Source organism: Mercurialis annua, linkage group LG5, assembly GCF_937616625.2.
Source record: "Mercurialis annua linkage group LG5, ddMerAnnu1.2, whole genome shotgun sequence".
In the NCBI taxonomy this organism is placed as follows: domain Eukaryota; kingdom Viridiplantae; phylum Streptophyta; class Magnoliopsida; order Malpighiales; family Euphorbiaceae; genus Mercurialis; species Mercurialis annua.
This window is the reverse complement of record NC_065574.1, coordinates 3,326,389-3,342,029: the sequence shown is the minus strand read 5'-3', so window position 1 is coordinate 3,342,029 and position 15,641 is coordinate 3,326,389. Positions and strand designations below refer to the sequence as shown.

At 32.4% G+C, this 15,641-nt stretch overlaps 2 protein-coding genes across 2 annotated transcripts; one reads left to right on the top strand and one right to left on the bottom strand.

The window, feature by feature from the left end:
- The first annotated feature begins 2,019 nt into the window (after nt 1-2,019).
- LOC126683258 (uncharacterized) lies at nt 2,020-4,920 on the top strand. The gene is made up of 3 exons (XM_050379105.2): nt 2,020-2,257; nt 2,658-4,026; nt 4,392-4,920. Exons 1-3 carry the CDS (start codon nt 2,190-2,192, stop codon nt 4,848-4,850), a joined length of 1,896 nt encoding a protein of 631 aa, XP_050235062.2. The 5' UTR covers nt 2,020-2,189; the 3' UTR covers nt 4,851-4,920.
- A 1,437-nt stretch (nt 4,921-6,357) lies between these two features.
- Nucleotides 6,358-7,424, bottom strand: LOC126682656 (uncharacterized). The gene is made up of 2 exons (XM_050378397.2): nt 7,157-7,424; nt 6,358-6,745 (listed from the first exon to the last, which is right to left on the bottom strand). Exons 1-2 carry the CDS (start codon nt 7,325-7,327, stop codon nt 6,533-6,535), a joined length of 384 nt encoding a protein of 127 aa, XP_050234354.1. The 5' UTR covers nt 7,328-7,424; the 3' UTR covers nt 6,358-6,532.
- Between the last annotated feature and the right edge of the window lie 8,217 nt (nt 7,425-15,641).

Here is a 15,641-nt window from a genome sequence, read left to right as displayed (position 1 = left end):
AACAAAAGATCTTTTAGTTTTAATTTTTTATTTTATTTTTAAATACTAAATGAATTAAAATTAAAAAAAATTAAAAGTGAGAGAAGTAAATTAAATTAATTGAATATATTATGCCATTAAATTTTATAAATTTATACCTTTTATTAATATTTATATGTAAAAATAAGTTTACAGTCTAAATTGAAGTTTAATTTTTTGATTAAATCTTTTGATTCAATTGACTAACACCTAAAATAGATACATGAGCTAAATCGTTGATGAAAAAAATAAAATCAAAAGACCACATCATTTGACTTTTAAATAGAAGGGACGAAAATGTGAATTTTATGATAAAGTAATTTGATCAATAATAGTATTTAGTATATATAGTTCATGTTAATTAATTTTTTTTCATGGTATTTACCTTTTCATAATTAGTACTATTTATCTTTTTTTAATTAATTTTATGATTAGGGGTAGCAGTTTTTTTATTTCCCAATTTAAAAATGAGCTTTTAATATGTTGCTCATAGAGTTCCTGCATTGACAGATACATGGTTCGATCCTGGTCCTTTCTTACTGTAAGTTTTCATTTCATTGGATAAATTGGAAATTTGTGGTCAGAATATGGTAACTATAACTGCAGATAAATAAATTTAATTTTTTATTATTTCATCTTATTCATAAAAATATTTAACTTTATTAAGATTAAATAGATTAAAATTTTAATATTGCTGTATAAATTTGTGTATTATGAATATTCTTTTTTTTTTGATAAAAATGATCAATATATTAGGGCCTAATTACTTAAAAACCACCCACCTTGTAATTTTTTTTCATTTATACCATGACATAGGAAAATTTTCAATTGTACCCTATTTTTGATTTTTATGTTTCATCTCTACCCTAATGAGTTAAATTGACCTATTTTCTTTTAAAAAAAAGTTTAAATTAGTCCTTCATTTTTAACCTATATTCTAATAAAACGTTAATATTAATCATTTATGTATCTTGTTTTTAATATTTTCATTCTTAAATCAATTAAATTATCAAAAAATTTAAGTTTGGGGTACAAATGAAACATAAAAATCGAAAATAGGGTACAATTGAAAATTTTCATAGGTCATGGTATAAATGAAAAAAAGTTACAAGGTGGGTGGTTTTTAAGTAATTAAGCCATATATTAGCACTACCACAAGGAGTGGAGGCAAAAATGAACCAAAACAATTCAAGTAATATTCTTGGACTTAAGTGGCAATATACTCCCTAAACTTGTAAGCAATAGGCAATTAACACATAAATTAACTTTATGGGCAAATTAGTACATGAACTTGGTGATTATGGGCAATTTACCCCATTTTAGCAATTTGCCCCTTTAATTTATAAGTTAATTGTATTTTAAATTGGCAATTTGCTCCCTAAACTTGTAAGTTAATTTGCCAAAATAGGTTAATTGCCCATAATCACCAAGTTCGTGTATTGATTTGTCAACAAAATTAATTTATGTGTTAATGCCCATTACTTATAAGTTGAAGGGGTAAATTGCTACTTAAGTCAATATTCTGGTGATAAATAAGATATGAATAGTGTCGGACCACAATAATAAAAGCTAGTAGCTAACAACAAACAATAATTATGAATTTTAAGCTCAGGGACAATTATGATGGCCCTTTTTAATCAATCAGTAGTTGTTATTATTAATATTCGTATTATTATTATTTAGGCCTAATTATTTAAAAACCACCCACCTTGCAATTTTTTTTCGTTTATACCACGACCTAGGAAATAGTTCATTTGTACCCCGTTTTGTATTTTAATGTTTCATCTGTACCCTTTAAAAAAAGAGCACGCGCATTTGTCCACCCTGTCCGCCATGTCAGCCAAAAATGCTGCAATTACCATATTATCCCTGATGAGTCACCGGTTCTCTGACCAAACCATGGTTGCCCCTATCTCATTATCCAATACGCTGCGTTTTAATTTTCCCTCCATCTAACCCATTGTTCTCCTCATCGCAAAACCTAAAACAAAAGTCTTGACAGAGAGACTGCCTTCAAACCCTAAACCTTCGTTAACCCTTCAAACCCTAAACCTTCGTTATCCCTTCAAACGTTCGAACCCACTTTAGTCGACAACAGAAATCTGCAATGCAAAGAACGACCAGCAGTTATTGGGAACGACCAGCGTTTTAAATAGCGTCTCCAGGCTGAAATGGGTAAAGATAAACGAGAACACGATCTTTCTGGCAGAGGAGACCCAAAATTGTCCACTAATTATAGGTAAGAATTTTTTTAGGGTTTTTAAAAAAATTGGTATGCACTTTGTTTTTTTTATCACCTGAAAACATGATAGGCTGATAGCTATAGGAATGGTACTAATGTTAGTATGCTATGTTGGCTAATGCTTTGAGTTAATGCAAATCATGAGTTGTGCCAAATTTAAAATTTATCACATGGATGTACTGTGAACAATCCACCAGAATTTAAAGACTAAAAATTGAGATGTTGAGCTGCTAGTTGTAATCAGAAACATGATATATTAGTTGTTGGCATTAAATTAGGATGTACTTAAATAATTATGTTCTTGTATGGGTGTTTGTAATTTGTACTGCTTATGCTTACAACAGTCCTTTATACATGAGTAGTTTTGTTAATGTTAGTTTTTTTTATTCATTGACAGGGCAGCTCAACAATTTGACCACTTCGACAGAGAAGAAAGTGTTAGGGATAGCATACTGAGGTATGAAGCGGAGAAGGAATGCATTGTGGTGGACACTGAAAATGCAGCAGAAACGGAGCCTGATAAAGCAGCAGAAATGGACATTGATAATTATCTTGGTGAGTCTGACAGCACCTACAAATGCGGCAGCGAAGAAGGCACTGATGATGACAGCTTCATTGATGGCGGGAGTGACTTCGATGATGAGTACGCAAGTGCGAAGCAACAGAAGAAAATTTTAAGAAGTGCTGCAATTGATAGCATTAATGGGTTGGGGTTGGACGCCATGCTTGATGCTCCGGGGGGTGTTGCTAGTGTAAACGGGAAGTATTGGGAAGGAGGGGGGGTTGGTAACTTAGATGCCCATGCGGGTTGCGAAGAGTCTGAACCTGGAAGTGACTATGCGGACACTGACGACGGGCTGATCACACCCTCTAGCAGTGATGAGGACAGCCTAATTCCTAAGAAGAGGAAGAAAAGAACTCGGTTGTACTATAACCCAAATTGCAACCACGAAGAGTTGGAATTTAAAATGAACATGATATTTGTGAACAAGATTCAAGTTAAACATGCTGTACAACAGTGGGCTATCTGCCGTGGCCACGATGTACGTTGGAAAAGGAGTGAGCGGTTTAAGGTCGAAGCTAGATGCGCACCTGGTTGCACATGGAGGTTATATGCAAGTAGGAAACTGTCCTCCACTTCCTTTAAGATCACAGGGCTGGATAATAAGCACATGTGTCAAAGGGCGGCGAAAAATAGACAAGCGACATCGGAGTGGGTGGCGAAAGAGTTCATTCAGAAGTTTAGACGACAGCCTTCATACAAACCCCGTTACATGGAAGCTGATCTAAGGGAAAAATATTATGGACTAGTAGTGCCCACTTCATGTTGCTATAGAGCAAAAACTACTGCAATGGTTATCATCCGAGGGTCTCTGGAAACCCATTACACTAGATTCAGAGCGTACGATGCTGAGTTGAGAAGGGCAGACCCAGAAGGTTTATTCTGTTTTCACTTCATTGAAGACCCAACAACTGGCGCTCCGGTTTTCCAGCGGTACTACGTTGGGTTTTCATGTTTAAGAAAGGGGTTTAATGCTGGTTGTCGGCCAGTGTTATGTGTGGACGGCTGTTTCCTCAAGACACTTGTAGTTGGCGTTCTGTTAAGTGCCGTAGGCCGGGACGCGAACAACCAAATGTACCCGGTGGCTTGGGCGATTGCTGAAGCAGAGAACGAGGAAACCTGGACGTGGTTTATGAACTTGTTGATATCAGATCTTGGGTTCGGGGAGGGTGTGTATTTGACTCTCATTAGCGACCAACAAAAGGTAATATATTTGACTTTATGTTATATTATTTTGATTTCAATATTATAACTTGTATTTTTATGCTCCCTGGATAACAAATATGCAAAGGTTTTGGTTTGTCAGAATGTTACATTCTTTAGGATTTATTTGTTTAAGGTTTTGGTTTGTCAGAATGTTACATTCGTTAGTTATTAATGTTCACTTGCAATCTGGACATCAAGTTGATTGTTTTACCTTGGATCATTTTATAACATTGAGTCCTGTTGCTATTTCCGCATATATGCACAGTTCACCTTGGATTATTTTTGCTAGTTTTAATTGACTGTCTATCATGTTTGGCTCTTGGATGTATATACAAATTCTTTGGTCCTTTTTGTTCTTAACAGGGCTTGAAAAATGCAATTAAGAGTGTGGTACCTTTTGCCGAGCACCGAAATTGCGCCCGCCATATTTATGCTAACTGGAAGAAGAACCATAAGGGCGCTGAACTGAAGCGACTGTTTTGGAAGGCTGTGAATACACCTAATCCTCTAGAGTTTGACAATGTTATGGATTTGATAATGGCTGAGAAGATGGAAGCCCACACAGATTTCATGAAGCAGTTGGAGAACACATTTTGCAAAGCCTTTATTAGGCCTAATTTAAAGTGTGATGCCATTACGAGCAATTTGGTTGAGACCTTCAACGGATTTATTTCTAAGCCAAGGCAACTTCAAGCAATCAACATGCTATACTGCCACCGCCATATCGTAAGATGCCTGGCCGTCCTAAGAAGAATAGGAGGAGAGACCCTGACGAGGAACCTAAGAAGCCTCAGAGGTTTGCAAGAAAGGGTGTTGCAATGACATGCACTCATTGCCTTGTCGAGGGACATAACAAACGTGGCTGCCCCAATAAGGATAGTGCCCCTGCTGAAAGGCCTCAAAAGGTATAACATTTTATCAATTTCTTTGTTCCCTTATCCTTATATATATGTATATGCACAAATACTAATGAATTATGTTTGCAGCGTAAGGCAGGTAGACCTAGGGGTCCAAACTGGACTCCTAAACCTCCTAGGAGTGCACCTTCTGCTTCGAATATGAGAAAGCAAAGAAACACAGAAATGCTTGAGAGCACGATTTTAGCTCAAAGGAATGCATCAACATCGGAGCAAAGAAGTGAGATCCATACACAACTGCAAAACCAGGTAACATACAACAAATTTCGGCTAAAATGGTGCATTCTATTCTTTCCATGGTGTTGATCTTGTTGTTTGGGTTGCCAGGTTGCTGAAAATGTTGGGATAAGGGTGAACACATGCTCTGGTTTCATTTATGCAAGGGTAATCCTCTTACTTGTATTAGTCTTCTGAATTTATGAATTCAATAGTGTTCTCAAGCTAATCAACTTCTAAATACTGTTTTAGGCAGCCTAGGTTAAGACTATTGAACTGTTTTTAGTTCTTATTTTCTTTTGTAAGTGATTTTTATAGTGCGTTTCCTGCTGTTTTTGATATGCAGCCTGCTCCTACTGATGGCAACACATATGTTCATGGAGCAGTTTCAACGGCTGCTGCAGCTAGAAGACGTAGTAGACCGCCAATGTCATCGCAGGAAGGATCGACCACCAATGTAGGTGCCCGGGCAGCCATATCTTCACAGGAAGGATCGACAACATCTGTTATGTTCAAGTCAACTGCATCGCAAGCTGCGACACCGCGATTAGGCAAACTTCCAATGACAAAAGAAAAACAGAAGATGCACAAGTAACGTCATGTGATTTTGGGTTTCGTAATTTTTGGGTATATGGAAGGTGTAAATTTAACCTTTATTTTTGTTTGCTTCAAGTGGATGTGAAGCACTAGGTATATAAAAGGTCCAAAGAAGTATAAACCTTTTTTTTGGCTTCACCTTGGTGTGAAGCATTAGGGAGGCGTTACTGCAATGTGCAGTTTTTTTGCCTTCACAGAATGTAAATCATTAGATAATTTTAGGATATTCAACTTTTTTGGCTTCACCGGATGTGAAGAAATATTTATAGCAAAGGTTTGTATAAACCTTGCTTTTTTGGCTAGTCAATATATTTGTATTAGTGAATTGATATTTAATTTGATACAATTTTTGTGCATCCAAATATCCAATAATCAACAGGTCAAGGTTCAGTTAATAATTGAATGCTATCAAACTTTTCTAATACATGAAAAGTCAAAATAAGCATAAATCTAGAATTTATAAGGTTCAAAAATACCTTTCAAGATAAAAAGAAAAATGTCAGCTTAAAAATATGGATGAAAATGGTAATACAATCACAAAGAAGGGGTAACTCGACAACAATAACGACAAATAAATTGAATTATAAGTAAGTACAATATACAAAATGTTTCAATACCACAAACATAGGTATAGTTCGTAGTACCATAACTACAACTTTACATAGATAATTGTCAAACAAATTACATAGAGAATTAGTGATAATTAGTGATACCATAACCACAACATTACATAGATAAATGTCGAACAAATTACATAGATAATTAGTGAACAAATTACATAGGCAGTCGATCATATTCATCCAGTAACTCCGTAAAAGCAATTGTAGCTTTTCCTTGAGCCTCTTCAAACTGCTTAATTGTTTTCTCCCTATCCTCAAGTTGATCCGTCAATCCTGTTACTTTGTCCAAAAGCACAGTGAGCTTCATTATATTCTCGTACGATACCTCCTCATCGTACCAACGAAAAGCTCCGCAATCTTCTTCGGTCTATCCAATAGATAACGGACAATTCAACCATTAATGTATGAATATATTGCACAGTATAAAAGCACAAATGTTACTTTAACAGAAATAAACAACAAAAAACAATGATTTCATTTAGAATTTGGATTTAAAAACGTTATTCCAGGGTTGGCTATTCCATATACTAATACCTTGCTGAATCTATTTAGAGTTTGGGTGTAAACGGGTGACTCTCCATTCATCACCGATAAATCCTACTTTAAAATTGGGGGTTTTCAAAAATTGGGGGTTTTAAACAGTTATAAATTGACTAAAAGCTACTCACTGACCATCAAAACACAACTCAACAATAAATTTCCAAACAATCTTAAGAAAAAAATTCGAACATTACACATTTCATTAACATAAAATTAAGCAATAAATGTTGAAACTTACCCTGGACTGACGACATCGCCGGAATATTCTTCCCGGATTCGTTTTGGTCCATGAAGTGTACAGAGCCAACTTTCCATGCCTACAGTTACTGCGTACTCGCTTTGGAGAAAGATTGTACATGTTGTCGTTCACATCTTCAAGGGGCTTGAAAGATTCAAACATTGAAGACATAGTATCGCTCAATTTTCCTCGCCTTTCTTTGTTCTATTCTGTGAGTTTATGAAGTTAGGGTTATTGTCTGTGAAACACGATGGGATGAGGAGAACTATGGGTTAGATGGAAGGAAAATTAAAACGCAGCGTATTGGATAATGAGATAGGGGCAACCATGGTTTGGTCAGAGAACCGGTGACTCATCAGGGATAATATGGTAATTGCAGCATTTTTGGCTGACATGGCGGACAGGGTGGACAAATGCGCGTGCTCTTTTTTTAAAGGGTACAGATGAAACATTAAAATACAAAACGGGGTACAAATGAACTATTTCCTAGGTCGTGGTATAAACGAAAAAAATTTGCAAGGTGGGTGGTTTTTAAATAATTAGGCCTATTATTTATTTGACGAGGCAATTTTCGATGGGCCGACCATTTTTTTGGAACATGATCTGACTATCTGGGTAAACCCTTCGGAATGCTAGTTTTGGTATCTCATTGCCCATGCCTTCTATTTTATGTGGATCTTTAACATATCGTCCAAGTGCTTTCGGTAAATCCTATGTAATCGTTATTATTAATACTTCCTTTCCGACTTATAATATTTATCGCATTTTATTTTTGACATAAAAATTATAAAAAAAATAATATTTTAATTTATATACTCTTTTACTAGCTCTATATTAAAATTTGTTCATATTTATGGTTACTTTTGTTATTTGTGCTATTGTATTTTTTCAATAGATTAATAGGAGATAAATTAAAAAAAAATAACAATAAATAATCTTTTAATATTTTGAAATAAAAAATATTATAGATTTTTTTGAACTGCAATACATATTATGAATAGGAGATAGTAGCACTTTATATTTGTCTCAAGATTTGACCAACTCTGCTTTTGTCATCAGGTATAATTTATATAAATTAGGTTTACTTTTTTGAATTAGGGTAAATTAATTAAATTAATTTTAATTTGTTTATTTATATTTAATTAATCAAATTAGGTTTCATTTGTTAAATTAGGCTTAATTAATTAGATTAGGTTATTTTTTTAGTGTAATTAGAATAAATTAAAAAAAAATTATTTTGAGTTATTATTTTTAGGTTAAATGTTAAGTGTAGGTATTGTAAATTATTTAACTTTAAATTGGTTTATTTAATTAGTTAAAAAATATTATTTAATGTTTATTTAAATTGATCATTCTTGAAATCAAAAAATAGGTAAGTAGAAAAACTAAATAATACAGAATTCAAGTAAGTGGCGGCCCAGAAATATTTTATAAGGTGGTCAAAATTATGTTGAAACTTTATAAAATGAGTAAAATTGACAACAAATAAATTTTAAGGTGGGCAAACTATATAATTTAAGGTGACAAAATCATATTTTTCAATTCTGTATCAACGTTTTTTAAAGGGACTCAAAATTATAAGGTGGGCAGTTACCCACCATACGCTCTTCCTAGGTCCGCCCTTTAGTATAAGAACCTCTTGAAAAGAGGTTTAAAATACAGAGATCTACAAATGAATTTAGCCTATTTTATTACATTATTTTCATTGAGGATAAAAAAGAGAGGTTCGAATCCATTTTTGCCACCAAAATTTAGCATACTTTCCACTCTCTTCAACCCAAATGGCGGAACAGTATGAAGCTTTACAAATTGGCTTTTTCGAATTCAATTTAGAAAATGATGAAGCTGGTATTGATAGTCAAACTCTTTTCACTAACTTCATTACACGCATAATTAATACACCTGAGATCAGGCGTGGTTTCGTAGAATCAAATGGTATTAATTTTACTCTCTTTAAATCCTATTTGAAACGCAGTGCTAGATACGACGGAAAGAAGTTCAAAAGTTCCCGATTCTTCGTAATTCGGCTAGTTATGGAGAATTTTTGGATAGATTTTAAACTTATATGCTCCAACTATTATGTGGTGGCATTTAGATCCAGGGACGATGATGTGTGGATAGAGATGAGCTGACAGTAGGAATCAAATTTAGAAGAATATGTTGAATCAAGACATCATAAGTCTATGGTGATCAACATGCCAGTGAGGTATGAAGCCACACTTCCAACCAATTTATCGTTGCCAAAACTGAAAAATGCTCTTTACGAATTGAAAGATTTGTATATGGATCTCACAACTTCAGGAGATATCACCAAAAGCCCATGATTTGAAAAATTTGGCTGTACATCATATATTGCTTCTATCGGAGACGTGTATATTTAGCTTACTTTTGAGGTCATTTAGTCAGATTTTCAATTATATTGATGTGGATATTGATGCTCAAATCTATACACTATCTGTAATTGGTCCAAGGTAAGTCGACGCATTGTGAAAGTCTCTTTGACCGGTGCACCTTTCACCGAGAATTAGAAAGATGTTAAGTTGCTTATCGGTAGAAAGCTAGGAATTTGTCGAGATCGTGTTGAAGGTCTGGTACGCTTTTATAGGCATGATCCCGCGCACGATGATGATAGCCCCAACGACTATACCAGCAGCGATGACGAGGACTCCGGTCAGGGTGGCCTCGGGACTCAGCGTCGTATCCGTGGCCGTGGGACTCATCGCCGTATCCGTGGCCGTGGCGACGACGAGGACACCCACTACTAAAAAGTTGTGTTTTAGCGACGGATTTTGGCGACGGATCCAAAATCCGTCGCTAAATGTAAATTCCCGACGAAATTTTGCGACAGAATCAGTATTCGTCGCCAAAACCAAAAATAATTTGGTGGGATTACACCCGCCAAATTCACCGACCAAAATTTGTAATTTTAGCGGCGGATGTTTAATTCCGTCGCTAATTTTAGTGACGAAAATTAAAATCTGTCGTTAAGTAGCGACAGATTTCAACTGTCGTCGCTAAATCGGCCAATTGATAAAACACAGAGTTTTGGCATGCATTCGCCGACGGAACTTAAGATTTTAGCGACGGATATAATATCCGTCGCTAAAATCAAAATATTTTTATTCCCAACGCTCTCTTCTTCATTCTCAGTTTCTAAAATCAAACTGCAAAAACTTTCCCTCTCTTCTGCAGTTTTTTCTTCCGTCATGCCTACCGTTTCCCGCCCTCCTCTGCTCTCTGCTTCCGAGTCGCCATCCTTGCTGCTAATCTCCGCCGTACAACCATCCTCCGGGCGTCGCTCGCCTCTGCTGCCGCCATACGTCGTCGGCGGCCTTTATTCAGGTAACCTAATTAATATTTAATTATTTTTTATTTATTGAATTAGGTTTAGTTTATATAGATTATGTTTATTTTGTTTAATTTGGGTTAATTAAATTAGGTATAATATGTTATGGTAGACTTAATTAATTTAATTAGGTTATTATTTAGTGTAATTAGGTATAATTTATATAAATTAGGTTTACTTTGTTAAATTGAGGTTAATTAATTAAATTAATTTTAATTTGTTTATTTATATTTAATTAATAAAATTAGGTTTCATTTGTTAAATTGGGCTTAATTAATTAGATTAGGTTATTATTTAGTGTAATTAGGTTAAATTAAAAAAATTTATTTATTTTGAGTTATTATTTTTAGGTTAAATGTTATGTGTAGGTATTTTAAATTATTTAACTTTAAATTGGTTTATTTAATTAGTTAAAAAATATTATTTAACGTTTATTGAAATTGATCATTCTTGCTTCATTAGTTAAATTTATTTTTAATTTAAATAAGTTTTTAATTTTAAATTAATTTTTAAGTGAATTAAATTGTAAATTAGGTTAAAAAATGTTTAATTATAGATTAGAATCGTTAAATTTTAGGTTAATTAGATTTTAGTTAGCTTAAATTGTGTTAGTTGTGGTTGATTTTTTTATGTCCATTCATTGTAGGTTAATTTGTTTTGTTTTAATTTTTGTCTTGATTTAGATATTTAATGTATATTATTAATTAAAAATTCTCGAATAAATTTGGGCTAATTGGCATTAATTTGTTGGGTTAATTGTCATGATTTGGTGTGTTAGATATTTTTAAAATGTACAGTTTACTTGTAGTCTTTCCCTGAAAAATGGGTGATGCTCAATTTTTGGGAAAATGCTGCCGGATTTTTGTTAAAAATGTATTAGTAATTTGCGATAATTGTTGTCCCGCTTGTAGGTTTGTGTTCCGCCAACTGTTTTTGATTGCTGTTGTTTGTTTGTTTGCACTGCTTCTGACTTTTTTTTTATTTTTATTGTTGCGGTTGTACTTTACAACAAGTAAGTATTGTTGTTTATTGTTTTTCCGATTCCTTTTATTATACTAGATTAATAGTGAAACTCTTTTCACTAATTTCATTACAGGCATAATTAATACACCTGAGATCGGGCGTGGTTTCATAGAATCAAATGGTATTAATTTTACTCTCCTTAAACCCTATTTAAAATGCATTGTTGATGGAAGCTTATATATGAATTGTGGTTCCAGATGGCAGGAAGGTTCAATGAGAAATCATTATATATAATAGCATGTTCTATTTCACTGGTTCCTCGCAAACTAAGTCCCTTGCCATGGTTGGCATTTCATACCCCTTTATAAGATTAATGATTGCCCAAAAACCGGGAGAAAACATTGCGACCTCTAGTTATGAAAAATTAGAACATTAATTATGTTAAAAGCGAAAAAAAAACTATTGTTTTGGGATAGATGGAGTAGTTGGGAATGAAATTTTAACTGTAGTTTAGCGAATATTTATCCCATAAATCGGTTATGCCACGTCGTTTAATTTACAACAAGCCAATGAACATTTACGATAAAAAATCTTTAATTATTGTTTTTTTTTATATTAAATATTAGCATATGTCTAGTAGTACCTTATTGATTTATCGTACGAATGACGATACCATTATATTATATAATTATCGGTTTATCGGTAGTTTGGCTTTGGCAAGTGGGTTGCTGCTGCAATGTTGTCTCTTCTTTCAGAAAAATTAAATTGCTTTAAAGTTGAGTTTGACGTGTCATGGGGTAGTCATGTTACTTAAGTTAAAACCAGAGCTGCAATGCCATACATTAGTAGATATTTTTATGTCTCTTTTAGGTGCTGATTGTTAAACGAAATGTGTTGGAACTAATTTCATTCTGTTGAAGGCATTTATATACACCAGTCCATAGGGAATGGATAACTGGTTATTTCGGTCCCTGAATTTGTGCATTAAAATTAAGGACAATGCTCTTTATGTTTAGATCATGTAATTTTCAAATAGTACAAAATGAACGAGTTCAAAAACCTCGATGATCCAATTTAAGAGTTAATTGAATAAAATAAGAGTTAATGTCATAAAAATTCATCAACTTTATTCGTTTTTTTTTTCATTTTAATCACGCCGTTTAAAAATTATCATTTTCATACGCGAACTACCATTTTTTCTCAAATCCATACACCGTTCAAAAATCCGGAAAATATTGCCGAGTTGCCAACCAGGCAACCAGTAGTCAGGGGCGGATCTAAAAATAGCTTGTATATGAGGGACAGTTGGCCATCTTAATATTTTGAATATTTGAAAAAATATGAATATATAATCTGATACTATAATTAATTTTACGTCTTAAAATAATAAGCACTACCCACCTTTTGCCAATTTTGACCATCTTATAATTTTTTAGTACAACTTTAACCATTTTACAAAAACTTATGGGTCCATCATTGCAGTAGTGACATGTTATAACGAATCGGATCGTGTCATATCAGCACTAATTTTTTACCAAATTTTTTGAATGGCATAATGGATTTGAATGATACTAGTACGATAATGCTATTAGTATCATATGTGCTATCAATCCAAAATAAATATATAGTTTAGCACATTAAATTATGCAAAACTTGTATCTCACGTTTCAAGGGTTTATTTTTAAACTACTGTAAACAATTGTGTAGTTAAAATCTTTTAGGATGCAGCATCAAAAATATATAATCGAATGTGACATTCGAGCTGTAGTAGTAGCTTTTCAGTTTTCTGAAAAGTTCAAAATTGTATTATTCATCTTAAATTATGAAACAATTTATCTTTATTAAAAGTGAATGACATTTTGAGCTGTAGCCTTATCTCAAAAAAGTTATGTAAAATTAGTCAATAATAGAAAAATAATTTCATTGTCAATTTTGTAGACCGGCGACATCCGATCAAGAGAAATATATTTTCGATAAAATTATCCTATTTTTGGATGGATAACTTTTTTTGATAAAATTATTTTATATACTAATATATACACGTAAAGTTGAAATACAGTTCGCCACATACAAAAATATATAAAAAAAATAAAAATCAGTAAAACAGCTAATTGATATATATATATCATTTTTAAAATTACAAAAAATGAACTTATAAAATACTTCTATACAAAATATTAATAAACATAACTTTAAAAAGTGGAGGTAAATTATAAAATTATAAATTGGAGGTAAATTACTTAATCTCTTCTAATTAGTTGCACCTTATTTCACATGTTCATATTATAATTTTAAATTACATAAAAATTAAAATTTGTAATATATTCAAAACTCGTAGAGTTTTGCAGAAATAGTCTCAGTTTTTTGTTATTTAAGTCATAATAATCGGTTGTTTTTGTTAAATAAGATTTTTTTTTTGTAGATTTATTACTAGTATTTTTTTGGTATTTATTTTCTTTTGGCTTTTACTACATTACTGCTAAGATACAAGTATACAACAGCTCATTGGATCTAAAGAAGTAGGGGTGTAACCGAGCCGAGTCGAGTCGAAACACTGCCAAGCTCGAGCTCGACTCGACTCTAAAATCTTAAGCTCGAAACTCGACTCGAGCTCGATCGAGTTTCATTTTGGGAGCTCGAGCTCGAACTCGACAGAATAATTAAGACTCGAGCTCGACTCGACTCAACTCGATTATCTATATAAATATTTAAAAATTATATTTTAATATTAAAATAAAGATATTATTATAAATATATATAAATAAAAAGGGTAAAAAGGTAAACTAATCGAAGCTCGATTAGGCTCGCGAGCTCATCGAGTCAAGTATTTTGGAGCTCGAACTCGACTCGACTATTAACTCGAGTAGCTCGAACTCGAGCTCGACTCGATATAAGTCGAGTCGATTTCGAGTATTTTTCGAGTCAATACCGAGTAGCTCGCGAGTTAGCTCGACTCGGTTACACCCCTATAAAGAAGGCAATATCACACCATTAATTTATTGCTCAGTAACAATATAGATAAGAAGATAAGAAAGTATTTTATCAACCGGGTTGGTGCAAGTGATAAGCGGTTTGATATCTTTTAAGTAAAGTCGGATTCGAGTCTTACAAATGCAGAAAATTTTCGTTAGCAGACTCACCCACCATATAGGTCCGCGGTTCGGATTCGGACTAGTTAGGGTGAAGCTCTGGAAACCGAACGGACAATGAAAAAAAGTAATTTTTTTTATAAATGTTACAATTATTTTATTTCAATATTTTTCAACTTTTAAGCAATATATTTTGTTTTCTAACAATATTAAAAAAGTTTATAAAGATATAAAATTAAATTAATCTAAATTATTTGAATAAATAAAATAAGTTACCATCGAAAAATGATATAGAGTGGAATTTCAATCCATAATGCGTATTTTTAAATCTTTATAAAAAGCTTTGCCATCTCATGACTTTCTTCGATTTAATCAGTAAATTGACTTTGAATATTAAACAATATCTATATTAAAATAATTTTGAAAATAAATTTTTGTTAAAGGTAGAGCTTTTTAATTAAAGTATATATAATGTTAAAAAGCCATAATGCTTTTTGGATGGGAAAAATACTGGGGACACAATAATTGATTCATCATTATAAGATGCACATATCTTTTAGTCCATATAAAGGAACAGAACTACATTCATAGTACATCTTTGTCCAAAAAGAAAAAGAAACGTGCAAAATTGTTGTTTTAAACATTTTAAAATATAAATAAATTTTAATTATTAATTTTAGTAATTAAATTAAAATATTATTAAATCTAATAATTATATTTTAAATTATCATTAATTATCAATTTATTTAATAAAGATACTAATAATGAACTTAATGTTTTTAAAGATATTTATAAAATTCAGGAAGTAATTTGTATTTTATAAATATATAATAATTAAAAAAATATACATATATAAGGATATAATTTATTAATTAATTTTTTAAGTTTTTCAAAATAAATCTTGTCAATTTTTGTAAAAGAAGATAGTTTAAATGAAAGGTGATTATCAAAATCAAAATCTAATATTATGTATTATAGTCACATTTAACTTTTTTAATCAAAATTTACATTTCAGGGTTAATAATTTGTGCACATCAAACGTGTAATCTATATGACATGAAAGTGAATTATTTGACCTCGAGAGTCG